Here is a 26,696-nt window from a genome sequence, read left to right as displayed (position 1 = left end):
ATCCGCATGACTTAGGCTAACATATGCCATTGCTTCTACAGCTCTGTGTGTTTAAGGAAGTCCGCCTCCTGCCGTGGCACCTCATCTGCCTTCCGCACTGACAGACTAAGACGCGGCTCTTTACTGGAGGCACAGAGGTTTCTCACTGCCCACATCAGCCACACAGCAGGTAGAGTCTTCGGATAAACGAGTGGGCTCAGCTCACTTATCTGCAAGCAAGCCCAACACTGCCAGCACATGTGGGGTGCAAGGGGTCCCCACAGAGAATGTAGAAACATGCAGACTTCCCCACCGCCTCACTGTGTGACCTTGAGAGATCCCTCAGCCTTGCTGTCCCAGTCCCCACCCCGGGATCACATGAAGAGCAGCACCTGCTCCCGGCTGCCTCCCAAGAATATGACTGAGATGAACTAGTCTGCTCCTCTCAGCTGTGCTCGGGCCCCGAGGGCAGGCTGCACAAGAGCCATGTGAGTACAAAAAAGTCATTTCTGAAGATTCCCTTATTTAGCTGCCTTTTTATAGATCACTTCCTTGGCGGAAAGATCAGTCAAATTTTACTAGGACCAAGGCTGAGAGGCAGATCTGAGGAGGAGAAGGCTTTTACAGCACACAGGCTGAACGGACAAGAGTGAAAACAAGATACCCTGGTAAGAAAACATCTCGTGTGCCAGACTGGAAACCTGGTCATCCAGATGGGGTTTTATGGCAATACCAGAGCCAACAAACTGCAATCAGTGTTCACCGAAGTCGGGGGAACGAAATCAGACCAGATGGAAGCTATACATACAGTAAAGGTGGGGTGGCATGGAGCCCTGGTTTTGTTCCAAACAGAAGAAAGTTAAGAGAAGACACACTGAGAGAGCCAGAGTTGGGTGACAAGGGCTGGCCAGGTAAGGGGAGGTTGGGTTGGGGACAGTGTCATGACCCAGAACCAGTGACTGAAGTGTCACAGGGCACCTTCCCCGGGATGGCTGCTTCTCCTTAAGGACAGCCCGTGGCTTAGCCTCTTCCTCCTCCCTTAGCGACACCTGATCTTTTCAGTCTGGATGCCTGCGCCGGATCTTTTCAGTCTGGATGCCTGCGCCCACAGTTTTGGTGTCCGGCAGCCTCCTTTTTTCAAGGGAGAAATACTGCTGAAAATGCTGGTAAGACTCCCCCAGCTGACCTCAACATCGGCTCGGCTGTTTTTTAATACCTTCCAAAAAGGTGTTCGTTTCCATTGGATTTTTTCAAATAAAAACCTCAGGAATCATTTCATCAAAGTATATAACAGAAACCCAAACTGCAGCCCCGAGGTGTGTATATTGTAACCCCTCATGAAGTGATGACCCCAGTTTCTAAGCTATATTTACAGTATCACTATGTTATTTTCCTTTTTCCTTTACCTCTGTAAGTTTGTGCTTGGCTCCATCCATCTGGGTCTTGATTAGAAATCCATGCTAACCAACTTAAGGCGGATTATTGGAAATCCATCCTGACTGACAGAATAAATGAAGTCTCTTTATGTTTAGTCAGCACAACCTGCATCTTCCTTGTGCCAGCAAAGGCCTCTGAGGTTTGGGGAATTTGAAAAACTTAGGGGCTTAGCTTACAGATACAATATCCAAATGGCTCCCATTGGAAACAGGGAGTGGATTTCCATCCCCTGTTTCTGGCACGGTTGTCACTAGGATTTGTTAAGGGCATTTTTCTACGCAGTGTTTCTCTTCCCGCCCCAAGCAGAGCAATTACCATTTACCTACATGGCCAGAGGCTCTGGCAGAGTAAAAACTGAGCTATTACAACTTGGAAGGAAAGACAAAAAGTGACAGTCAATCAGGAAGGTAGTGAAGTTCAGTGAAGTTCCCCACAAGGCAACCTTCCATCCACCATCAGCTTGGAGGCCATCCTATAAACAGGCCCGCTGGATCAAGTTAGCTGACTGAACATACACAGTAGCCTTCCCCTCCCACCCTAAATACCCAGAAATGACAGGAAAGACATTTTTTAAAACCTCTGAGCATCTTAGAAAGGAGTGCTCTTTGTATATCAGAAACCATGCGCAGTCATAACAAATGAAAGGCAGATGTTTTCTTCTTCCTGAAAAGAAAACCGCAACTCAAAATGCATGCAGAAAAATACTCTGCAAAAGGAAGAAGGGGATTCAGAGGTGCTCCAACCAGAGGTGTTGGCTACCAGCACAGGAGGGGACCAGATGCTTGGGTCAGATACGCAGACTAGAGGGCTGTTATTAGCCAGGAGACACAGAAAGCCCAGGAGACAGCTTCTGATACGACCCAGCTGACAGCACTTTGAAGGACCTGGCTACATTTTCTGGGTGGCAGGCTGTAATAAGTAGAATCAGAACTCTCAAACAGGACGGCTGGGCGTGGTGGCTCACCCCTGTAATCACAGCACATTGTGAGGCCGAGGCAGGTGGATCACCTGAGGTCAGGAGTTCAAGACCAGCCTGGCCAACATGGTGAAAGTCCATCTCTACTAAAAAATACGAAAAATTAGCCAGGCGTGGTGGTGCGTGCCTGTAGTCCCAGCTAACTCGGGAGGCTGAGGCAGGAGAATTGCTTGAACCTGGGAGACAGAGGTTGCAGTGAGTCGAGATCGTACCACTGCACTCCAGCCTGGGAGACAGAGGGAGACTCTGTCTCAAAAACAAACAACAACAACAAAAAACAAAAACAAATCTCAAACAGGTGACCTAGGAATTCAAAATACAAGAATGAACACACAAACAAGAACCACTGAATATTTAAAGAAAGCAAACACCAAGAAAAAGTCACAAAACTCAACTATGAAAAGAATTACATGTGAAGAAACAGAATTAATACAGCAGACAAAAAAGATGAAGGCATTTAAGAGCCGGGCATGGTAGTGCATGCCTGTAATCCCAACATTTTGGGAGGCCAAGACGGGAAGATCACTCGAGCCCAGGAGTTTGAGACCAGCCTGGACAACATAAGGAGACCCTGTCTCAAAAAAAAAAAAAACATTAGCCAGGTGTGGGGGCATGCACCTGTGGTCCTAGCAACGCTTGGGAGGCTGGAGTGGGAGGATCACTTGAGCCTGGGAGATTGAGGCTGCAGTGAGCTGTGATTGCGTCACTGCACTCCAGCCTGGGCAACAGAGAGAGACCCTCTCCCCCGCCCCAAAAAAAAATAAATTAAGCATTATAAAAATCCTCAAAGAGATGCCTATCACTAAAAAAGAGATGACAGATTTAATCACCAAAATAAAAAAACTCAACATATATCTCAACATATAGGTCAAACATCACAATGAACCTAACTAAAGAATAAATTAGTGAACTGGAAAACTGAGCCAAAAAATTCTCTCTCTCCAGGACGGCAACTATGCAACAGGGCAGCCACTAGCCACATGTGGCTCTTGAGCACTTGAAATGTCTGAAGTTGAGATATGCTGAGGTGTAAAATACATACCAGGTTTTGAAAACTTAGTTAAAAAAAGATAGAAGATTTCATTAGTAGTTTTAGAAAATATTGACTATACGTTAAAATAATTTAGACATACTGTGTTAAATAAAACGTTACTAAAGTGAATTGCAGCTGTCTTTGTTCCTTTTTAATGTGGCTACTGGGAAATTTAAAATTACCTATGTGGTTCACATTACATTTCTACTGGACAATGCTGCTCTAGAACCCGGAGCCAAAGGAGTGACGGAAAGTAGGTATGAAAAGTGAAGATGCGGAAGACAGAGCTGGATGAATCAGCATCTGTTTCTCCTTGCAGAAGGAGATAAAGAACTGCGGGGCGGTGAGGGGAAAGAAACACTGAAATCATAGAGGAAAACTTCCCAGAACTAAAGAAATAGGCGAGGCTTTTTCCTGCTTCCAGTGCTGAAGGAGAGGACTCCTGCTGAAGCTGGAAACAAGGTAAGAGTGCCTGTTTTCACTTCACTAGTGAACACTGTCCCGAAGTTTCTAGCCAATGCAACAATATAGCAGAAAAGGAAAGGAAGAGGCATTTTCTTATTCACAGCGATGACTGCCTAAGTGCTGTCTCTTAAGTGCTCTCTCTTCTCAGTGTTTTGAAAGGCCGGGCACCAACAGGCCTTCGCCATTTCTGGCTTCCAAGACATGGGTAAAGCGGAACACATCAGCACCTTCTCCTTTCAGGAGCTGCCAAGAGAACTCAGAACAAGCCTCCATGCCAAGGATAAACACCGGTTGGGGTGGGGAAAGGGTGCTTACCGACGGATGGCGTTGGTGAATTCCGCAGCCAGCTCACTCTCGCTGCATGTCGTCCTGAGTTCAGCTAGGGACAGAGCTGGGGAGGCAGCATCGGCACACTCCTGACAACAGCAAACACATTCCGGTTAGACCCGAATCCAAGCTGGACAGCAAGCACATTCCTGTCAGACTGGAATCCAAGCTGGCAGCACCCTGGAAACCTGCGGCAGAGCGCGGTAGGTGGCTTGTGCAGTGATGGCAGCAGGGTGGGTGCCGGGTGGCACCCTCAGATCACGCTAAAGGGGAAAACGTGGCAGCAAGCCAAACAGCCCCCTCTGCTCCCAGACCGCTGGTTCCTTTTGCAGGTTGGCCAGCACAGTGGGGATGACACCCAGCATGCTCTGAGCGCACACCGATGCCAGGCACTGGTCTAAGCACGCCATATGCAGTCAATCATTTAATAATCACAAATACTCTCTGAGGCAGGAACTATCATTATCTCCATTTTACCAAGGAGGAAATGAAGGCACAGGGGAGTTATGCTGCCCAGTCACCAGCTGGGAAATGGGGGAACCAGGATTCAAACCCAAGCTGTGTGGCCCCAGATCAATCTCTTGACCACTAGGTAAAGCCTCTCGTAATCATATAAGACAAGTGAGAAATAGCCGGGAATATCCCTGGTGCCCCATCCCACGTCTCCCTGGGAGAAAAGCAATCTCCTTTAGATTTAGGAGCTTTACTGGGTTCAGTGTAATCATCAAGAAAACTCAGCAGAGGAGGAGGAAAACAGAAGTGCACCCCACCCCATGGATGAGCATTAGACAGGGACCTTGACATCATCTAAAGCAAACCCTCCCACCCTGCAGATGAGGAAACTCAAGAGCCAGAGCTCCAAATCCTAGAGCTAAGACCATTCAAACAGTGACCGTGCCTGAGTGCTCTACGGTCCATGCACACAGAGGGCAGCAGCCTCACTATATAGTAATGTGGCCGGGGGAAGGCATTCATCGGATGATCTCTCAATGGACACGAGGAGCTGCCGAGCTACAGGCCTGAGAATAAACAGCTTGCGATCTGTTGCAGGAGATGGAATGTAAACAGAATTTTTTTTTTTTTTTTAAATGTGAGATGGAGTTTTGCGCTTGTTGCCCAGGCTGGAGTGCAATGGCGCGATCTCAGCTTACTGCAACTTCTGCCTCCCGGGTTCAAGCAATTCTCCCGCCTCAGCCTCCCAAGTAGCTGGGATTAAAGGCACACGCCATCACGCCCGGCTAATTTTGTATTTTTAGTAGAGACGGGGTTTCTCCATGTTGGTCAGGCTGGTCTCGAACTCCCAACCTCAGGTGATCCAGCCACCTCAGCCTCCCAAAGTGCTGGATCACACCGCACCTGGCCGTAAACAGGAAATGTTATAAGATGTGAGCTACAGAGAGGCACGGATTCAGTGCTGAAGTCCAGGCACATGGTCTCCCCAGGCAGTTCCTTGGCAGTGGCACTGCCAACACCTGAGTGCTCTTCCCTCTGCCATGCCTTCTGCCTGGGCCGCCTTCCACCTCCTGTCTACCTACCTGTGCTCAGAGACCCAAGTCCCCTGTCCACCCTTGGAATATGTTGATATTCCCACAATATCCTCACTTTTTGTATATCCATTCCCATTTGATGTTAACATTTCATGAGACTCCTTCAAGACAGGGACTGCTCTGTCTCATCCATGGTGCCTCTCTCTGAATATACTTGGCAGTATCTGGTGCACACAGACAAGAATTTCAGAAACCTAATACAGCTTGGATAAGATTTGGAATCCAGCTGTCCTAGCTGGAGGGAAGCTTTTTAAAGAAGCATAAGCACCCACCCGGTAGAGCAAGAAAGAATGTTCGAGACCCAAATGTGGCCCACCAGCTGCTTCTGATGACCCACAGGATAAGAACGATTTTCCTGTTTTTAAACTCATATAAAAAAGTCAAAAGAAGAGTATTTTGTGACAGGTAGAAATTACATGAAATTCAAATGTCAGCATCCATACATACAGTGTTCCTAGAGGCCAGGCACGGTGGCTCACGCCTGTAATCCCAGCACTTTGGGAGGCTGAGGCAGGTGGATCACTTGAGGTCTGGAGTTTGAGACCAGCCTGACCAACGTGGTGAAACCCCATCTCTACTAAAAATACAAAATTACCCAGGCATGGTGGCGCACACCTGTAGTCCCAGATACTTGGGAGGCTGAGGCAGGAGAATCACTTGAACCTGGGAGGTGGAGGCTGTAGTGAGCCAAGATCGCACCATTGCACTCCAGCCTGGGCAACAAGAGTGAGACTCCACCTCAAAAAAAATAAAAATAAAATAAAATAAAAATAAATAAATAAATAATTAAATAAAGTGTTACTAGAACACAGCCATGGCCACTGGTCTCCCTGTTGCCTCTGCTTTTGCGCTAGCATTGGACACTAGCAAAGCTGAGTGGCTGCAGCCGCACCCAAGCGACCCACAAGCCTACAACATTTACTGTGTGACCCTCCACAGAAAAGTGCTGACCCCTCCTCGAGACGCTCGCCTCATCCAGCAACAGGTGAGCCCAGAGGAGTAGCCCAGATGGGAGATTTTATTCAAACAGTAAATGGATCTAGTATTTGAAAGGCAAGATAATCAGCTCACTCTTACTTCATTACCTGAAAAACACAACGTACTCTTATAAAGGTTCTTACTGTAGTGTTAAAAAAAAAATCATCTGGCCTTTGCCATCAGAGAAATTTTCTTACTTTCTTTCTTTCTTTTTTGAGCCAGGCTGCGGTGCAATGGCGCAATCTTGGGTCACTACAACCTCCGCCTCCCAGGTTCAAGGCAGTTCTTGTGCCTCAGTCTCCCAAGTAGCTGGGATTACAGGTGCCCACCACCATGCGCAGCTAATTTTTGTATTTTTAGTAGAGATGGGGTTTCCCCATGTTGGTCATGCTGGGCTTGAACTCCTGACCTCAAGTGATCCACCTGCCTCGGGCTCCCAAAGTACTGGGATTATAGGCATGAGCTGCGTCCGGCCAAATTTCCTTACTTTGAAGCCACTCCACAGAACAGTGTTTCACCCAGTCAAAATAAATATGAGGAACTAGGGGAAAATGCTCAGTTCATGGGCCTTCTGGCAAGAACCTGGTAACTCCATTTCCACCACACCCTAAGAACACACACAAACACTAATGTTCTGTCTCTTCGGCTGTGTCCCTAACTGACTGCTAGCAAATTCAAAAGGCAAAAAAAAAAAAAAAAAAAAGAGAGAGATTTTGAAGGTGTTTGTATGGAACAGAAAACCTCATCTTCCCGAGCCCCAGACACTTCCATGTGAACCCAGATACAGCACTGCGTGGCTGCACAGTGACTCACCTCCCCCAGCCTTGGGCAGACGGCGTCATAGTGCACTTGGCATAGTGACTTCTCTAAAGCCCAAACTGTATCACATCATCCCTTGCTGAGGACCCTTCCACGATTCCGCACGGTCCTCAAGATAACTCCAGCCAGTGCATCAACTCCACTCCCCCTCCGGGCCGTTGCACATGCTGTCCCATCAGCCTGGGGGCACCTCTTCTCTCCCCTGACGCTCCACCTGCCCCTCTTCAACAGGCTACCTCCCACTATCCACTGGGGCTCAGCTCCGAAGTTCGTTCCTTCCAGAAAACCTGTCCTGAATCTCCAAAGTGGACATTTGTGTCTGGCTTGTGTCCTCCCATGATGCCAATAATTGATCCTTGCACTGGGGACATTCTCTCATTGCTCTGTGATCATCTGTTTGCCCACCAGTCTCCCCCTAAGAATGTTAATTCCTGGAGGACAGACTTTGCCTGTCTACCACAGAGCTGCCTCTAGCACCCTGCCTTGGTCCTGGCACGCTGTGAGTGCCAAATCGCATTTATCAACTGAATGGATAAATAAAAAGCAGCCAGGGTCTTGGGAGGGCTGGCCTGGCCGGGTGCCACAGCTGTGTCCTGCCTTGGCTCCTCAGCAAGTGGGAGGTGGGGAAAGGTGTAGCTGTGGTCATTTGTGAATCATACTTCAGAGTTCTCAACTACATAGGGAGTGACAATTCACTGTCACATGACATCAGCACTGTTCCTTCTTTCCCAGGTACATGGCTCTCCTGGAGACGATCCTGCACTTGTGCTATGAGAAGCCGCTTATTAGACTAGCAAGTTGGCATATGTCTGCGAGTCCTGGGTCTGAAACAAATGGGGGTCAAGAGAAGCTTGCATTTATTAGGAATAGAAAAATATGATGCACAGAACATAGAGGACCCTTGGACAAGGGATATAATTCTTTAGAGTCCACAGTTATTTTTTTTCCAATGCAGTATTTGGAAAATTCTGAAATACAGGATAATGGAATGAACTTGGATTCCAGAAAAAAACACCTGGGGGCTGATAAGAGAGTGAGTTTGCAAAATTCTATCACCAGACAGCCCACTTTCAGATGATGTAGACTTCGTAACCCAAGGCTTCCTTCCTCCTCCTCTGCCCGCAGGCTGCTTCCTGCTTACCACCCTGTGACGGCAGCAATGCCAGCAGGAAGGAGTCAAGGAGGAAATGCAGTGGAAGGAAGAGAGCCCGTTAGTGCATCTGGGCTAAGTCCCAATTCTGCCATTTCTCAGCTGTGAGACTCCTGACTTCTGTGAGCCTGATTTCTCTCATGTAAATGGGGATAACCTTCTTTCCTCAGACCTGTAAGGCTTAAGGGCGACAATAAATGCAACCATTGGAACAGAAGTACTGCAGCTCCCCCTTCACTGCAGTTTTGCTTTCTGAGGTTTCAGTTACTCAAGGTCAACTATGGTCTGAAAATATTCAATGGGAAATTCTAGAAATAAACAATAAGTTTTAAATTGTGCACCATTCTGAGCAGCGTGATGAAACTTTGCACTGTCCTGCGCCATCCCACCTGAGCTGCAAATCATTCCTTAGTCCAGCATAGCCACAGTGCAGACACTCCCCACCCATCTGTCATTTAGTAGCTGTCTCGGTTATCAGATCGACTGTCAGTGTCACACTGCTTGTGTTCAAGTAACCCTTATGTCATGTAATAATAGCCCCAAAGTGCAACAGTAATGATGCTGACATATTGTTATAATTGTTCTGTTAATATTTTATTAGTTGTTATTAATCTCTTACTGTGCCTAATTTATAAATTAAACTTCATCACAGGTATGTATATATAGGGGCAAACGCAGAATATATAAGGGTTCAGTATTATCTGTGGTTTCAGGCATCCATGGGGGATTTTGGATCGCATCCCCTGTGGATAAAGGGGGCACTATTGTACCGATAAACTAACAAATGAGGGCTGCCGTGTGACAGAGGATTAGATGAAGGAGGTGAGACCAGTATCAGTGGACAGCTGCAGAGATCACCCCTCTGATGTGACTGTGATATGTGAAAAGGTTTCAACTACTATATAAAGTGAGATTTGGTATTTCTAAAATGTAGATTGGTTTCGTTACACTCAAAATGTCACCTTCTTAGATACCTACGAATGGCCTGCAGTTCCTATGCAAATACAAGAACTGAGGCAGCAGGGTGGTGAGGTGTGGCCAGTGGTCACTGGGCAGTCAGGGAGGCCTGAGCCTAAGGGTGTCCCCAAGCCACTCCGGCCCTACCTTGCTGGGTTTGTCTTTGCCACCGCTGCTAGTGGAGCTGAGGGACCGCATCCGCTGCTCCTTCTGCTCCTCCACCTCGGACTTCAGGTGCTCAATGTGCACCAGGTAGGCCTGCTCCTGGGCCTCCCGCGTGCTCAGCTTCAGCTCCAGGGCCTTCTTCTCTTTCTCCAGTAGATAGAGCTGGGCCTTCAGCTCGGCCATCTCCTCCTACAGAGCAAGGAGCACAGAGCACATGAGGCACCCACGATCTGAGAGCAGGGCTGGCTGCTGCCAAGTGGGTGGGTGGGGGTCCCCGGCTATGACCCACAGGCCTGCGGTACAGTTATCACTTTGAAGTTGGCAGTAAGATGAGTGGGAGGAGACATGGCACCTGTCACCACACTTCTGAAGGAATGACGTGTGGATAAGGTCATGCACTTTGTCAGTCTATGGACTAGACCTGAGACAAAAGGGTAGAAGTTACAGGCAAGTAGATTGTTGTTCAATATAGGAAAAACCTTTCTAACAAATAGAGCCCCCACACAGGCACATGGGCCTCAATGGAAACCCATTCTCTGGTCTGCAGAGACTGGGCTGCACCTGCCAGAGGCTGTAAAGTCACCTATCCATGGAAGACTTCTTCTGGCCAAGTCCCTTCCAATTCCCATTTTGGTTTCCACAGCACCAACCACGTATTTAACCACTCCCACGGCACCTTCGTTGCCCTGCAGCTGGGCCAGGCAGGCGGCAAATGCCTGCAGCAGCATCAACCTCTGGCTCTTGCCTACTTCTCAGGGCCCAAATGAAATCAACAGAAACAGCATCCTTCACAGGTGACTGCTCATCAGACAACTTCTAAAAGTATCCTAAGAACTCAAATGAGAGCGATGAGTGGAGAGTAAGAAGTGAATCCAAAATAGGACCGTGCCATCTTGGGACCAGGAGCCAATAACAATGGCAGCCACTAGCCTTTACTGAGCATGTGGCACTGTGCTAAGTGTTCACATGACATGGCTCATTTCATCTTCCCAAGCTGGGGTAGGTATTGCGACTATCTCCATTGACAGATGGGAAACTGAGGCACACAGAGGGAAATCCCCCTACCCATGGCTACTGGGTAAGCTGTGGAGCCAGAGACTGCAGCTGAGCTGTCTGGCTCAGGGCTATACCGCCTCCCTCCCTTTCAAGGTGAGCCCATGCATGATTCTTGTCCCCACACTTCTGCTGGAGGGTGACTCCACCAGCCCACGGCCACCAGGTACAGCCTTCCCAGCCCACCTTGAGACGAACTCACCTGAGGTTAGTTCAGATTCTGGCCACCCTTGAAGTGACCCTTCTGAGGTAATTAGTCCCAGGCCTGGTGCACTCTCCTGGGTAAGTTGGACTGGTGGGTAGATGTTTTCACTCTCCAGTGTGGGGAAATAGCTAGAGGGCACCCCTCAAGAGGGACGTTAGTCAATGTGCTCAGTAAACTACTCAGAACACACCAACCTTCTTTCCCCTAAATATCAGACAGAAATGCCAGAATGAAAGGTATGCCACGCCCAGAACCTTCGGATCTTTTGCCATTGGAAGCAGGATTCTGAAGGTTCCGGCAGCACTGCATACTGAGCTCACGCAATGGTTGCTTCCAGAACAAACATACATACAAGTGCATGCTTGAAAGAAGGAAAGAGAAACCCATGGGTGCCAGAAATGAAGCGGGAACTCTGCCACAGGGAACGGCAAGGAGGGCACACACTGGCCAGCAAGGCGCCAGACTGTCCTCGGGCCCTCCACCTGGGGGCTTAGTGTTACCCAAGGCCAGGGCGTGGCCTCTGAGGCAGAGAGCCACAGCTCAGACCCCTACGGGCGCAGGATTCTCAATAGGCTGCCCAGAATAAGACACTAGAAAACTTCCTTTCTGGAGATGTGGCAAGTAAACTTGTCATCTCTCAGGCTCTGGGTGGGAAAAGAAAATCTCTTTCGAGGAATTAAACCTCAAGCTCGTGTCATGTGTAGGTGTGGTATAGGAATCCTGAGTCAAGAACCTAACAAAAACCAGTCCCAAACCTCAGAAACTGATGAGTCCCAACAGATCTAAACACAGAACCACTCTGTAGGGACATCTGCAACCCAGGATCCACAGGGCCCCACAGAAGACGTTTCCACGGAGGATGAGCTGGTGCTTGCATTCTCTCCCCCTGCCCCCACCACTGAGGAAATGAGGACGAATCAGCGCAGATGCAAAAAGTAAGAGTCAGCATTTACAAGAAGTGGAAATAACAATGTGGAAAACTAGAAAACAAAGATTTAAAACAAAGAGATATAGGAGTCATAATGAAGGGATAATACGTTCAAAAAGGAAGAGAAGGCCAGGCCTGGTGCCTCACACCTGTAATCCCAGCACTTTGGGAGGCTGAGGTGCGTGGATGACTTGAGCCAGGAGTTTGAGACTGGCCGGGGCAACAGAGTGAGACCCCATTTCTACAAAAAAAAAAAAAAAAAAAAAACTTAAAAAATCAGCTGGGTAGGGCAGTGCATTCCTGTAGTCCCAGCTACTCGGGAGGCTGAGGCAGAAGGATCACTTCCAGCCCCAGGGCGAGGCTATAATGAGCCATGACTGCATCTCTGCACTCCAGCCTGGGCAACACAGTGAGACCCTGTTTCAAAACAGCAAACAAACAAACAACAACAAAAAGAAGAATGGACTTGAAAAGGAGCCAAGCAGATCATCTAGAAACAAAAGGTATGACAAAAACAGAAACTTGAATTTCTCAGCAATTGGATCCTAGAAAATGGTGAAAATCCAACATAACCTGCTGGATAATGGATTTGGTATGGGTAAGCACACATCCCCAAGCAGACTGTGAGAGACTCAGAGGAAAAGGAGACAACTCTGATGTTTGGCCTTCAAGAAAGTCACAGGGAACCAAGCCAGAATGCTAGTAATGGCTGCCCTGGATCATAATATTATGGATTGTTCTCCTCCCAGCTTTTCTACTTTTTTAGAAAATTTCTAAGATCAGTACACATTTTATTTTCAAGTGGCAAAGGGAGTATTAGAACTTTTATTCCAACAAAAATGTCTTTCTTGGCTAGAATACCAGTAAATTTATCACCCTACATATTGGCCAATTTTAAAAAGGAAATCCTTAGTGTTTGGCCAAAAGAAACACAATGTTTGGAATAAATGATGGAAGGGGGGCCTCAGGGCTTGTGCCACAGCGTGCAAGAGTCTGCAAAGAGGGCTCCCGGTTGGATGATGGACCCAAGGCCGGCTCATAGGCAATGAGAGGTGGAATCAGCCAAAGCAGCGTGAGGATTCTCCAGAGAGAGGCTGGGATGGGAGCTGGGTGGCTGGATGAAGATGAGCCAGTTTGGAAATCACAGGGGTGGGGGTGGGAGGTGAGATTCCTGCATCTGTTACCACTGCCTAGTGTCTTCCCAAACTTCACCCAAATTCTAGCTCAAGAAGCTCCCAAGGACAGGGCTGTGCTGAGTGAGTCACCCCTGAGGGCGTCAGGATGGCTGCTGCCGCCAGCTCCCCTCCACTTTACAGAGACAGTGCGACCAGGGGGTTGTTTTTCACCCTGCTGCGGACAGTACTGATCCCAAACGGAGCCATTAACTCAGCACTGCCACGACCCGCTCTGGCTTGCTAGACTCCAGTTCCTGACCATGACCTGGCTTCTGCCAGAGAACAACCCCCTCCCATCTTCACTTCTGGGAGCCACGGGCATGGCAGAATCTGAGGCCGCGCAAATTCAGGCCTTTGCTCGAAGGAGAGTGGCATGTGGAAAGCAAGTTAGGGCCGGCAGCAGAGTCGTGTGCTGACCCTAGATCTGCAGGAGCAGCCCCAGGCAAGTTCCCACTTGTGCTGTGGTCTGAGACGCAGGGTGCAGTGACATGGAACCACGCTCCCAGCAGGCTGTTCTTCTGTTCCCACTCCACCTGTGTGCGCTGCAGTACAGTCCTGACGCTAACTACATGGAGTTCGTGCAGACCTCACAGGTCAAGGGCAGAGTCTTCCACAGGCTGCCCTCCCTTCAGATGCTGCCCCAAGTCTCCAGCAGGATGGGCCCCCGACCACTTATACTTCTGACTGCCTTGTCTACAAATTTGGGGGAACCCACAACCCCTCTGAGGGTCAGTAATTTGCTAAAACATCTTGCGGAATGAAGGAAAGCACTATCCTTATGATTATTGTTCTATTATAAGAGGGTACAAGCAAGGCAAAGGCTGAGAGTCCCAAATGCAGATTTTCTGGGCCCTCTCCCCACTGAATCAGGGTGTGTCGCCCTCCTGGCACATCAGTGTGTTCACCATCCAGGAAGCTTCTCTGAGCTTCAGGTCCAGAGTTTTTATTAAGGCTCCATTACACAGGTATGACTGATGAAATCACTGGCCACAGGATGGAACTCAATCTCTGGCTCTCTTCCCCTCCCCGGAGGTCAGGTGGCTGAAAGTCCCAATCCTCCATCACACACCTGGTCCTTCTGATGACCAGCCCACATTCTGAAGCTGTCTAGGGCTCACCATAAGTCACCTCATCAGCATCACAAAGACGCCCCTAGCACAGCAAGAAATTCCAAGGGTTTCTGAAACTCTGTCACAGAACCAAGGACAAATATCAGATATGCTCTTACTTATACCAGAGCTGCCTTCTGAAAGCAGGTACCAGGTGAAGGGCTGATGCCTGGCACTCTACACCAGAAACAGGCAAAGTGGTGTCCTGCTGTAGGGATGGCAGTTTAGCCACTTCCCAGTAGGGGACACCAGCTTTCCAAGAAAGCTCCCTACTGTAGAAACGCCAGCAGGAAGACATCTCCACCAGCAGCTGAAAGGCCCAGTGTTTCAGATCCACTGAAACACTGACCTCAACAGCACTGTACACCTTCACTGGAGGGCACTATGGTCTGAGCAGGCTCAACATTGCACCAAAGGTACAGGATGTCAGGAAATCAGGGCTCTCGGCCAAACTCTACAACTGGACTCACCCTGTTCTCCCCCTGCCGGGAGTTAACACCAGCATCAGCAACCCAAGACATACTTCCAAGCATTCTTGAGATTAGGGGTCAATTTAGATGGACAGAGGCTCCACCCTGCAGAGGTCTGACCTGGCTTCTCTTAGATGAAGGGCTCCAAAGTTGGGCTGGGACACCCTGAGAAATCCCTTAGAATTCAACTCCCCTGTCCAGAAACACCCAGCCCAAGTGATCCCCAGACATAGTGAAACCAGCTCTGTCTACAAACAAGGATCTGGCTCTTCTCTGGGCAGAGGTGACTCAACAGGAGGGGTTGATTCCTCCTCATCTGCTGGACCTGCTTTCAGAGGTCGATTAGATTTCCTCCTGGTGGCAGCCTCGTGCACGGGACCCACCCACCACATACCTTCATGGCCATGAGTTCCTGCATCAGCACTGCGTTTTCCAGGTCCAGCCTCTGGCTGTCTCCCCGGGGCTTGACGTCATAGCTAAGAGGATCAATGTGGATGCTTTCCAGCTCCAGCATGGTCAGCTTGACCGCAGCCCTGTCATTCTTGAGCTGCTGGATATAATCCTTCAGCCTCTGCTCGTCTTCTTTAGTGAACTCAGTGTCGCAACTACTGGCTGTGGAGCTGGTTGTGCTGAGGAAGAAGAAAAAAAAAAGATCCACCACCCTGTGGTATTCCAAGTTATGGCGAATAGATCTTTTCTCCTCACTCTTCTCCAAATTCCCTCTCCCCACTGTTATTTACATGGTAATCCAAAAATAAGTATGCATCACAGCATAGGAAAATAACTTTTAGGAGAGAATTAAGTATGAAGAATAACAAATGTTTACACTCTTTGACACAACACTGTGGACTCTAGAAATGAATTTCTAAGGAATTAATTCCACAGAAGCAAAAAGATACACATACAAAGGAATGTAATCTAAAATACAGTTTAGTGAATTATCACACCTATCAAAAGGAGGGCAATCATGTGGACATTACAGCGATCATTGTAATATGTGAAATTATAGTGATATTGACAATGGTGGTGATATTTTGAGGAAATAGGTTAAAAGATAATATATATGTAATAAAAAAGATATTCATGTGGTCAGAACTTAAAAAAGGGATATTTAAGGCAACAGAAGTTGAAGCACAAAACACCTATGGCGTGATCCACAGATGCATGTCACACCCTCAAACGTGCGTGCAGGTATCCCAGGCTGTGGCAGCTGTCCCTGCGGAACAGCACTGAAGGGGGCTGTTTTGCGGTGATTACTTCTGTTGTTTGCAACATGTACCATGAAAAACACAGGGGTGCACAACACAGCAATAATCACTTTGGGAGTGGGGTACCCCTAGGCCTCCACAGCATAGTCTGAGAATAGTGTCCACTATAGGGACTCCGGCTGGCCCAAGGGCCCTTGGCAGCCCAAGATGAATTGTGACCGGGCAGGGAGCCCCCAGTTGAACCCCAGGCCTGTGGTGGCCCGGGAACGTTTCTAGGGGACCAAACCATCGTGAAACGGGGAATGCCACTGGAAAACGGAGGCCACGGCTCTCAAGTGGGCTCTGGCCTTTTCCAGCAGTGGGCAGGCTGCTCCCGTGCCTCTGAATAAGGCCCACTCCACTCGGTCGAGGACTCTGAGGCCAGTGTGCACCAACAGCAGTTTCTCTGCACTTGCACTGGGCCTCCCTAGGCTTGACTTGTCCCTCATGGAACTGGTCTGAAGATGGCAGAGGAACAAGCAGAGGCCTACTGACCTCGCATCAAAACAGGCCAGGCTGTGTTGTCATGCCTGTTGCTACAGATTTGGAAAGTGAAGCTCACAGACATTAGTAGTCAGCCGAATCATGCGGCTGGAAAGAGGTGCAACTAGACTTGGGCGCAGCCTCATCCCACAGCCCTGTCCTTGTCCCCAGAATCCTGTAGTTAGAAGCTATGCCAGGGGCCAGGAGTGATCTCCACAGGCTGCCAGATGCCACAAATCCAGGTCTGCACTCCTCGTCTCACACTGCAAAAGGGTAACAGCCAGGACCCCAACTCAGCAGGTGTAGTCTCCACAGCCTAGACGTGAGTGAGGGCAGGCCCATTCTTGTACATGGCACATTGCTACGAAAACAAGGCTTCCGGGGAGAGAAAAGCTGAAGAGAGATGGTGGCTGGAGCCTTGCTGTTCACAGAAGGAACAGGCTACCCTAGGGCTCGGGGTAGTCTTCAAGTCAGAGAACCCCTTCTAGGATGGGAAACCCCTGAGCAACAGAAACCCTTTGGGGCTGTGTCTCACTCCCTCTGTCCCATCAGGACGGGTGGGAAGTCCCTTGGAGATAAGGCGAGCAAGATCAGCCTGACCATTCAACACCACCTCTTCAGAGGCTGTGCCCGGTAAGTTTCCATGTCAGCTGGGCTGGGCTCTGTGCACAGTTGCTTGGTCAACCACTAGGTTAGGCGTTGCTGTGCAGGTGTTTGTTACATGTGATTACCATTAAAATCAAGACACTGCAGGGTGACTGTTTCCATGCGGTGAGAGAACCTCATCTAATCAGAGAGGCCTTAAGGGAAAAGAAAGATCCCCCAAGAGGGAAGAAATTCTTCCTCCAGATAGCTTTCAGACTCCAGACAGCTTTCAGACTCAAGACTGCAACATCAACTCTTCCCTGGGTCTCTAGCCGGAGCTGCAGACTTCAGATTTGCCAGCTCCATTATCAAATGGGCCAATTCCTTAAAATAAATCACTGTTTGTGATTTACTAGATATCTATATCAAGAGATCGATCTTGATCTCTCTCTTTATATCTAGGTATAGATCTCTCCATATAGATCCATCTCCCATTGGTTCTGATTTACGTGCTATCTTTATGTGTGACCCACGTGTCTTATATACTTGGAATATTCCCTGTCTTCTCATCTCTAAAATGAAGGTAATCATAGTATATGCTTCATAAAGTCAGGGTAAGGAATAAATGAGGTAAACTTAGAAGTGTTTGTAATAGCAAAGACATGGAATCAACCTAAATGCCCATCAGTGGTAGGCTGGATAAAGAAAATGTGGCACATATATACTATGAATACTATGTAGCCATAAAAAAAGAATGAGGTCATGTCATTTGCAGAAACATGAATGAAGCTGGAGGCCATTATCCTTAGCAAACTAATGTGGAAACGGAAAACCAAATACACATGTTCTTACTTATAAGTGGGAGCTAAATGATGAGAACACATGAACACGTAGAAGGGAACAACAAACAATGGGCCTACTTGAGGGTACAGAATAGGAGGAAGGAGAGGACTGGAAAAAATAACTAATGTGTACTAGGCTTAATACCTGGGTGATAAAATAATCTATACAACAAACCTCCATGACATGAGTTTACTTGTGTAACAACCCTGCATATGTACCCCTGAACTTCAAAGTTAAAAAATATTAGAAGTGTTTAGAACAGTGCCCAGTGCATAGTAAGCACTCAATAAACACAGAAGCTATCATTCATCTGTTCAAGAAATATTGGAGTGCCAACTATGGGGTCCTGGAAAAATCCCTGCCCTCAAGGAACTCATATTCTAATAGAGGAGGCCGGGAAGTGAAATACACAGTCCATGAAAGGGTGAAAAATGAAGCAGGGAAGAGGTGTGGGGAGTGCAGAGTGAGCATGGGTTATTATTTGTGATTGAGCTGCAGGGAAGGCCTGCGTGATCCAGTGACATTAGGGTGGACCTAAGGGAGGCGCGAGAGGGAGCTGCGTGGATGTTTGCAGGACACAGTAAATGCAAAGGCTCTAGGTGGGGAGTGCAGCCAGCAGAACGAGATGGTGGCTGAAGCACAGTCAGGCAGGGGAGAGAAAGGAGGAGATGTGGTCAGAGATGGAGTGCGTGGGAGGGGCCAGGTGCCAGGTGATACAGCGTTTTATAAGGGCTGTGTCTTTTTCTCTAGGATTAGGATGGAGGCCATTGGGGGTTTTAACAGGGAGGGATGTGATCTGCCTTATTGTTATAACAGGATCCCTTCTGGCCTCTAGGGTGAGGAGAGATGCAGGTAGGCCAGGGCAGAGGCAGGGGTGCACCTCAGGAGCTACAGCAACAATTCCAGGGAGAGATGCTAGCAGCTTGCAGCAAGGTGGGAGCAGGGAAGGCAGGGAGAAGGATAAAAATGACTACTGATCATCAGCATTACGTTTTCTCAAGCTATATTTTAAAAAGGATGAGGGGGAGAAGCAGCAACATCCTGCAGCTGCAACATTTCACGGACTATTCCACAGTGAAACGAGGCAGCTCAAGGGAAATGCAAAGACAGCAAACCGCGCCCACAGCAGAGGGCACTGAGGAGCTGGGCTGTGCATCGCAGGACCATCCAAAGGACTCTCGGCATCTCAGTGAAGGCCTGTCTGCCTGCAACCGGCTCAGCAGCAGGCACGCCTCGCACAAAACCCCCAAGCAGAGCTCACGAGCTCACCTTCACAGATCGTCAACACTGATGTGGAGGGACAGGCATCTAATGTTCCATAGGCGAATGAATGACAAAATTAGAGCAAACTCAAGTACTGGCACTGTTTGCAAAGCATTCCACAGACAGGGCTGAGGGTGGAGATGTGCTCACAGCCTCGGCATGTTTAGACAGCGTGGCGCTGGCAGACAGCAGCGCTTCTCTTCCAGTTACTTGGGAGGTTTCAGGAATGAAATCCTTCCTTGTAAAGCTGGGACACAGGGCGTGGGGTTTACTTACACCTCTAGTCTTTCCTTTCATTAAAAATTATTTTGAAAAATTTCAAACCTGTAGAAAAACACAGAATAACTAACACCTGTGTGTTTACCACCCACGAGACATTGTGGTATATTTTCTTCAGACTACTTTTTGGGAAATATAAATTTATACCCAAAACACCTTTTGTAGACTTTCATTTAAAATAAAAATCACAAAATTCAAAGAGCAGTAAAAGCCAGCATTCTCTAATTACCCTGCAGGAACTGAAGTGATAATATTTTGGCAGATTTTCCATTTAGCAGGACTGGTCTACCCCAGCAGTTCTCCAAGAGGTGTCCTGGGCTAGCCGCACCAGCAGCACCTGGGGACTTGCTAGAAATGCACATTCTGGGGCCTGCTGTCAAGACCTCCAGAGTCATTGACTGGAATCTGAGGTCCAGCAATCTGTGTTTTCATATATCCTCTAGGCAGCTCTGACGCACGCTCAGATGTGAGAAGCACTGGTCTCCCCCTCAGGCTAAGGGGGCATTTGCTCAGTAGCCTGTGAGGTGACTGGATGCGCCCAGGTTTTCTAGGTAGAGGCGACGATGCTCCTGGCTGCCCTCGTGGCTGTCAGGGTCTACGAGCAGGTCTCTGATGTCAGTCAGATCTGGATAAATGTTCCTCCTCTGCCACTTACATGCTTTATGGCCCTGAGTAAATTACCCAATGTTTCTGGGCTGCAGCAAATAGGAATACTAAGGGTTCCTGCCTCACTAAGTTGTGGAAAGGATACGGCAGGCCCTGAAGCAGGCAGCTGGTGCTGCCACACAGTACCTGTCCTGTGGGAGGAGGAGGGACGGGTGGCCACTTTCCTGATGGTTTTGCCAACAGTCCCACAACACCTAACACCCCCAACACCAGACTCAGAGATCCCCTAAGCTGTCGGCCGTCTGCAGGTCATCCAGAATCTCTCCATCCCAGGGAGAACAGAAGCCACCAGTGGTTGACTAGACTTGAGAAATCACCTAGCCCTGTTGGGGAACACGAACGCAGGCAGGCAGAGACTGCCAGGCGCTGCCACCCTTAGGGCCCGGAGCCTGGTCCATGGCAGGCAGGGAAGGCTTTTGTTTTACCCTCTTTGCTATGAGTATAGTTTTCAAAGAGGAAGGAAATAAGAAAAAAAAAATAACAAAAGATCTCAGCCCACAGATCTTAACCCTGTTGGAAGCACAGAGCTTTAAAATGCTTTTAGTGGATAAAGTTTAATTTCAAGATAAACCTCACAGCCCCTCTGGCTTCCCTCTCCCGCTTCCCAGGACAGCAGCGGGGAACAGATCAGGCGAGGTTAATTACAATTCTGCTTTGAGCTCTTAACGTTTCACTGCAGAATATGATTATGACAATGGTAGGGGAGGGGAAGCCACTGGCCTTTTCTCTGGCCTCACAGACAAAGGCGCTGGCGGTCTCCCGAGGGCCTGCTGCTAGCTGCTGGGCAAGGGTTAAGTCATCCATTAACTCTCCCGGCTTGGAATGCTGGATGATCTCAGTTGTCAAGGGGGAATCAATCACTTTCTGTGGCTGCATTATTCCTCTCCACAACGGGAGACTGTCTGTGTTCTCTGAGAGTGACTGTGGGGGAAGGCTAATGACAAAAACCCTAGCCACACGTGTGTGCCTTGCTCTGGCTTCTCGAGGAGCTAGTCTAGGATGTGTGGGTTTCTCCTTTCCGTGATGCTCTGCTGGAGCTCCCGTCACGCTGGCTTTCCTCTGCATCTGTTCATTGCCAGCAGCTCTTCCAGCACACAGCATATGCAGCAGGCCTGTAGTCTGGTGGGAATGTGGGGCTGGCTGGTTTGGGACGGTTCAGGCTGACCCACTCTCCACCTACGCTGTCGACTATGGGAGATGCTGTTCAAACCAGCTACTGATGTCGAACATCCTCTCTTCTGTCCCTCTCCACCATGCCCCAGCTCTGTCCTCAAGACAGCTCCCCAGCCTGCTCATTAGAAGAAAAATTCATTTTTCATAGCCTCCTCAGCTTGCCTTGGCAGAAGGCTAGAAGGACATTTCGTTTATTTTGCCTTAAAAAATCCATGATGGCATTTTCTTGAAGTTTTCATCAACATCTTACTTGGCCCCAGCTGAGATCTGATTTCCATCAAGGAGCAGCTTGTCTTTTTTTTTGAGACGGAGTCTCACTCTGTTGCCCCGGCTGGAAGGCAATAGCATGATCTTAGCTCACCACAACCTCCGCCTCCGGGGTTCAAGCAATTCTTCTGCCTCAGCCTCCTGAGTAGCTGGGACTACAGGCACGCACCACCATGCCTGGCCAATTTTTGTATTCTTAGTAGAGACAGGGTTTCACTACGTTGGCCAGGGTGGTCTCAAACTCCTGACCTCATGATGTGTCCGCCTCGGCCTCCCAAAGTGCCCAGCAGCTCATTTTTAGAAGGAAAGTGCCCTGGGGGTGGGCATCTGTTTTGCTGAGCATTTGAAATTTATCTAAACAAGGGGGGTCAGTCCAGGTGACATTTGGCATTTAAGTCATTCCTAAGTGGCCCCATTTCTTTAAGCAGAAGCTCAAGCCTTGGCAGCTTGCCTGTATCTTTTACTGTTGTGCTAAAAAATACAGTCTTTTTTATTTTTAATAAAATAATAAATACAATCTTTCACTGTCATATAAAAAAATACAAAAATTAACCAGGTGTGGTGGTGGGTGCCTGTAATCCCAGCTACTCGGGAGACTGAGGCAGGAGAATCACTTAAACCTGGGAGACGAAGGTTGCGGTGAGCCGAGATCACGCCATTGCACTCCAGCCTGGGCGACAGAGCGAGACTCCATCTCAAAAAAGAAAAAGAAAAGAAAAGAAAAAGAGATGTAGTCATGTTTTTAAAGATGTCGTGTTTTGGTACACTAAGTACCCGCCTTCCAAACTCTTCTGCGGAGACTTATCCCTTTTCTTCTCCACCCCCAAGCTCCTGTGGAAACTGCCTTGGCCTCGTGCTGCTATGGCCACAGAGGATCAGGATAGCCATCAGAGCCCGGCTGGGCAAGATGTTCCTTTCCCACTTGACATCAGGGAGACCAGCCAGCTTTGTGTACAAATGCAGGTGGTGAGCTGGTTGTCTGTCACCTGGGAAAGGCTGCCCCCGAGAACAGGAAAGAGAACACAGGCTGCATGCAAGGGCCACACAGGCCAGACCCGAAGCCTAGTTCTGCTGCTGCTTTGTCTTAGGCAGCCCTCTGCCCGGGTATGCAGCTCATGGGTGTGAGATCTGATATCCTTCCAGTAAGACCCCTTTCCATTTAAGCTAGTTGAGCACATTTCTGTTCTTTGCAACCATGCATCCTAACTAATAAAAAATGCAGTTAAATCTGTGGGAATATACCCCAAACTGTTCCCAATGTCCTTTCCAGTGAGAGTCCCAGAATGGAGAACTTTACTATCCCATGCATTTTGCAATGCTAGGATTTTAATTGCTTAGTTTTACAACAAGCATACAGTTCTTTTGAAATCAAGAAGTTAGAGCTCACTAGAAAAAAACCATAAAAAGCATTTCATGTCTATATCTTGTTCTCATAGAACCTAAAAGGTAAGTGATGAGGACATTTGAGGAGGACTGATCATAATGCTGTCATGTCAAGGATGTGTCTGGGCTGAGTCTCTAGAGCTCACTAACACCATTAAGCATTTGTCCCAAGGACTTTGGATAGACTCACCTGATACATGGATGGAAAAGCACCTCTCTTCAGTAAAGATGACTGTTTCAGCCAGATCTAGTCTGACTCTCATTCCTGAAGCTTACTGATGCCTGTTCTAACTAGGTGGCTGTTTCAAAACATTCACCCTTTCAATGGACATTATTTCACTCTCCTCAACCATTTTTTTCTGCCCCAATGAAACTTTATCTTAATCCAGACTAGTTCAAAGAGTGAGAGCTGGGCACCTCTTGAGCTCTGCTGCCATCCAGTCCAATTTGGGGATTATATCCCAGAGTGAGTGGCCACACAGGCAGCACCCTGGCTGCCAGGAAGTACCCAGAGGCTCACGGCAAGGCTGCAACCACCATTCTCACAGCTCTCCCCGATCCCCATCTGGTGCCGAGCGAGACAAGGGACTCAATTTCAGTCTCTGAGAGTGCAGACTTGCTGTGGCCGATCCTGTCTGGGCGACAGTTCCTTTGTGGACTGAGAGCGATGACTACGCTGCACAGAAGGAGCTGAACCGTGAGGCCTGCTGCAGAGGGTGGGCTTGTCCAAGGATTCTATTTCCACTTCCCAACGCTTTAGTCCTTGTGCCTCTTTGTCATGATATGTTGATAAAGCCATCCAGGCAATCAACCTAGTCACTCTGTCCATAAGACCATTATACTTTCTGATGAGGCCATGGCTATATTTTTCAAAATGAAATAGCACTGATCCTGGGCTCCTGCCAACAGTCAACTGAGGGTTGGCTATCACTTTTATTCTCCTTGCTGGTTAACTACCCCTCTGCTGCTCCTCTCTATAACCATTAACCCTCCTGTCGTTAGGAGCTGCCTATGGGCTGCCAGAAATGCTGCTGGAGGTGCAATACTCAGCGTTCCTTTCCTGAACCCTTGAGGAGCAACTGATGGACACTCTGATTAGACCTCTTTAAGCTGGGTGGTTACAGTGGGGGGAAAGGGATTTGCTGGGCCACATAAAGCTCCAACTCAGAAAGATCCTTTTCTTTATTTTCATAAACTTGACATGGGGGAATGTTTGAGCCAGAATGGCAAGATTTACAAACAAAATTACTATAATTATCATAATTATGAAAGCAGTCTGGTGGTTTGGGACTTTATTCTAAACCCACGTTTAACATAAAGCAGTCTAATTGCATCAGGTTCTAAGAATGTAGAGTGACAAATGAATGCCCCATGTGTGGTTCTTCTGTACTCAGAGCTGCTCTGATTTGGGCGGGAGGGTAAAAGTTATTTTTAAAGGAGAACTGGGTGAAATTGGAGCTAAAGCCCTCTGTATTTGATGGGAAGACCTACCTGAGACCGAAATTAATTTAAGAACCATTCTTTGGTGAGGTTATCCTTGGAAACAATGACTCTGTGTTTTGAATTTATCTCAATCTGCAGAAACATATGATCCCAAATTAAATTTCTCTAAGAAAACAGTCTCAAAATCAAGGCTAACCTGTAAGTTCAAGTACTTCTAACAAATATTCAAAAGCTAAATAGATGGTGATAAAACTGTTCTCACTCCTGACTGGTTCTAAATTCGTCTCTGATTTAGAATAAAACCCCCAAATTCTTTTTGTGGGTAGGGAGGTTTGAACAAATGATCTGTGGCACAAACCACATAAGCTACTGAAACAGCATACATTTCCTATCAAGCAAATTCCTATGTTCACTAATGAAACAATACAGCATCACTGACAACATGAGAACTACATTTCTGTACTAAATAAACACACAAATTATAGATAACACACATCTGGAAGAGTCATTAAGAAGAGCATCTGCTTTCTGTGTTTACACAGTAGGATCTGGTTTTATGAAAAAAATTGTAATCTGTGCTTCACTGAATGAGACAATTGTCGCTAAAGTAAAGAAGACTCAAGTCCCGGTTGTTTGTGGGCACCTGGCTGAGCGTATTCCTGGGCATGTCCCCTCCCCTGGGACACCTGGGCCAGTACAGGTAAATGGACGAACTGAGGGAGATGATGGGTCCTACGGCGGGGAAAGAGAGAGGGAATATTCAGTTGCTTTCCAGCACCAAGAAAGCATCAGTATTTCTCCTCTGGCTCTCAATAGTCAATGTATCTTTATGCAGTTCTGGTCACTTAGACTGCAAGTAGACACTGTTTTGTTATATCATGAGATCCAATGTGGGAAGGGCAATATGCTCGGTGCTGAAATCCTGGGTTCCTGTCCAGGTTTCCCTCTTATCACCGAGCAGGTCACTGACGTATCTCTGAGCCAAGGGTTCCTCACCTGTGAAAACGGGGTAAGTTACCCTTCCAAGTCTTTCACTATTTGGCAATTATGTAAGAATCTCTAACAAAGTGTCTTCTAGACTGAGGACTGGTAAATAAAGGGAAGGCATTCAAGTTTTTAGGGCTTTGGTGGCAAGAAATGAGAAGGTAAGTAGAAAGGGTTTCATTCTGACTCTCCACTCCCATCCAAAAGAATCAAATGACTTCAGCAAATTATGCTCAGCAAGGTCTTCGCTGCTCTCTTCCTCATCTTTTTCAAGCACCCACTTTAATTTCCTAGATTCACAGACAGTGAACTTGACCTCAGGTTCATGACTGAGTGTCTGTAAGCACATGCTGTGAATGCCGCATCATTCCATGAGGCAAAAAAGATGGGAGGAGAGGCTCTTGCCTGAGAAGAGCTTATAGAGGATGGAGGCACAAGAGGACGGGAGAGAGATGTCTGGAACTAGGATGGGCTGGGCTGGGCCTCGGGACCACAGGGACCATTTGCAGCAAACGGGTCTCGGCTACCCCAAGTGCTTCCTGGAGATGACGACTTACAAAGAAATGAAGAACAGAACAATGTAGGAGAAAATGGATCCAACAGAAAGGTAGGTTTGCATTCTATCTCTACCACTTTCCACAGCAAATCTCTCCTCTCTCGACTGCAGGTTCCACATTGGCAAAGCGAGAGGGCCACTTTCTAGCTCTTCTGTTCTGATCTTCTGACTCCTTTTTGAATGGAGCATGCTGCAAGCCAGAATCTATGTCTGCCTTTTCCCAAGCCACACAGTCCCCAAGAGCTGGGTCACTGCACACCAAGTCCAGTGAACAGATGCCAGGTGGACACACGCCCGCCCCGGGGCAGAAGGCTGAGCATTACCTGGTGTGGCTGTTGGAGGAGAGGCTCTCCCAGGGCTGCACGCTGCAGCCGGCCACGGCAAAGGCTCCTCCACAGCTGCCATCCAGTTTCATAAGCAGGGCCTTGGCAGCGTTCTCAGCTGTCTTCCGGCAGTCATGAGCTCGCTTGAGCATCTGAGTGATGTTTTCATCCCCCGACTGGTCTCCTATGTGGCAGAGAAGCCAATGGATTAATCAACATAGGCCTGGACAAGGCACGCCTGGACAAGGCACGCCTGGGAGTGACTGTGCATAATTAACTCTCAGTTACTTAGCGCAGAGGTGGCGCTGTGGAGGGGCATCAGCAGTGCCCAGCCGAAGAGAAGATCTGTGTTCTGGGCCTGGCACTGTCACTTAGAAGCTGCACATGGGAAGGTTATTTCTCTGCTCTTTCTCTGGGCTCCACTGGCC

At 48.2% G+C, this 26,696-nt stretch overlaps 2 protein-coding genes across 3 annotated transcripts in view; both read right to left on the bottom strand.

Moving 5' to 3' along the window:
* REEP5 (receptor accessory protein 5) overlaps positions 1–26,696 on the bottom strand; it is an 806,416-nt gene that overhangs the window by 155,874 nt on the left and 623,846 nt on the right. The gene's annotated exons all lie outside the window — the stretch shown is intronic.
* The window catches only part of MCC (MCC regulator of WNT signaling pathway), a 475,168-nt gene that overhangs the window by 18,633 nt on the left and 429,839 nt on the right, over positions 1–26,696 (bottom strand). For both annotated transcript variants that reach the window (XM_050793047.1, XM_050793048.1), the window contains 4 exons: positions 26,269–26,452; positions 15,168–15,402; positions 9,816–10,022; positions 4,206–4,306 (listed from right to left, as the gene is read on the bottom strand). In XM_050793047.1, coding sequence (XP_050649004.1) covers positions 4,206–4,306; positions 9,816–10,022; positions 15,168–15,402; positions 26,269–26,452 — 727 coding nt within the window. The remainder of the gene's footprint in view (positions 1–4,205; positions 4,307–9,815; positions 10,023–15,167; positions 15,403–26,268; positions 26,453–26,696) is intronic.

Source organism: Macaca thibetana, chromosome 6, assembly GCF_024542745.1.
Source record: "Macaca thibetana thibetana isolate TM-01 chromosome 6, ASM2454274v1, whole genome shotgun sequence".
Lineage (NCBI taxonomy): Eukaryota > Metazoa > Chordata > Mammalia > Primates > Cercopithecidae > Macaca > Macaca thibetana.
Note: the sequence above shows the minus strand (reverse complement) of the source record. Positions and strands in the feature narration are given on the sequence as shown.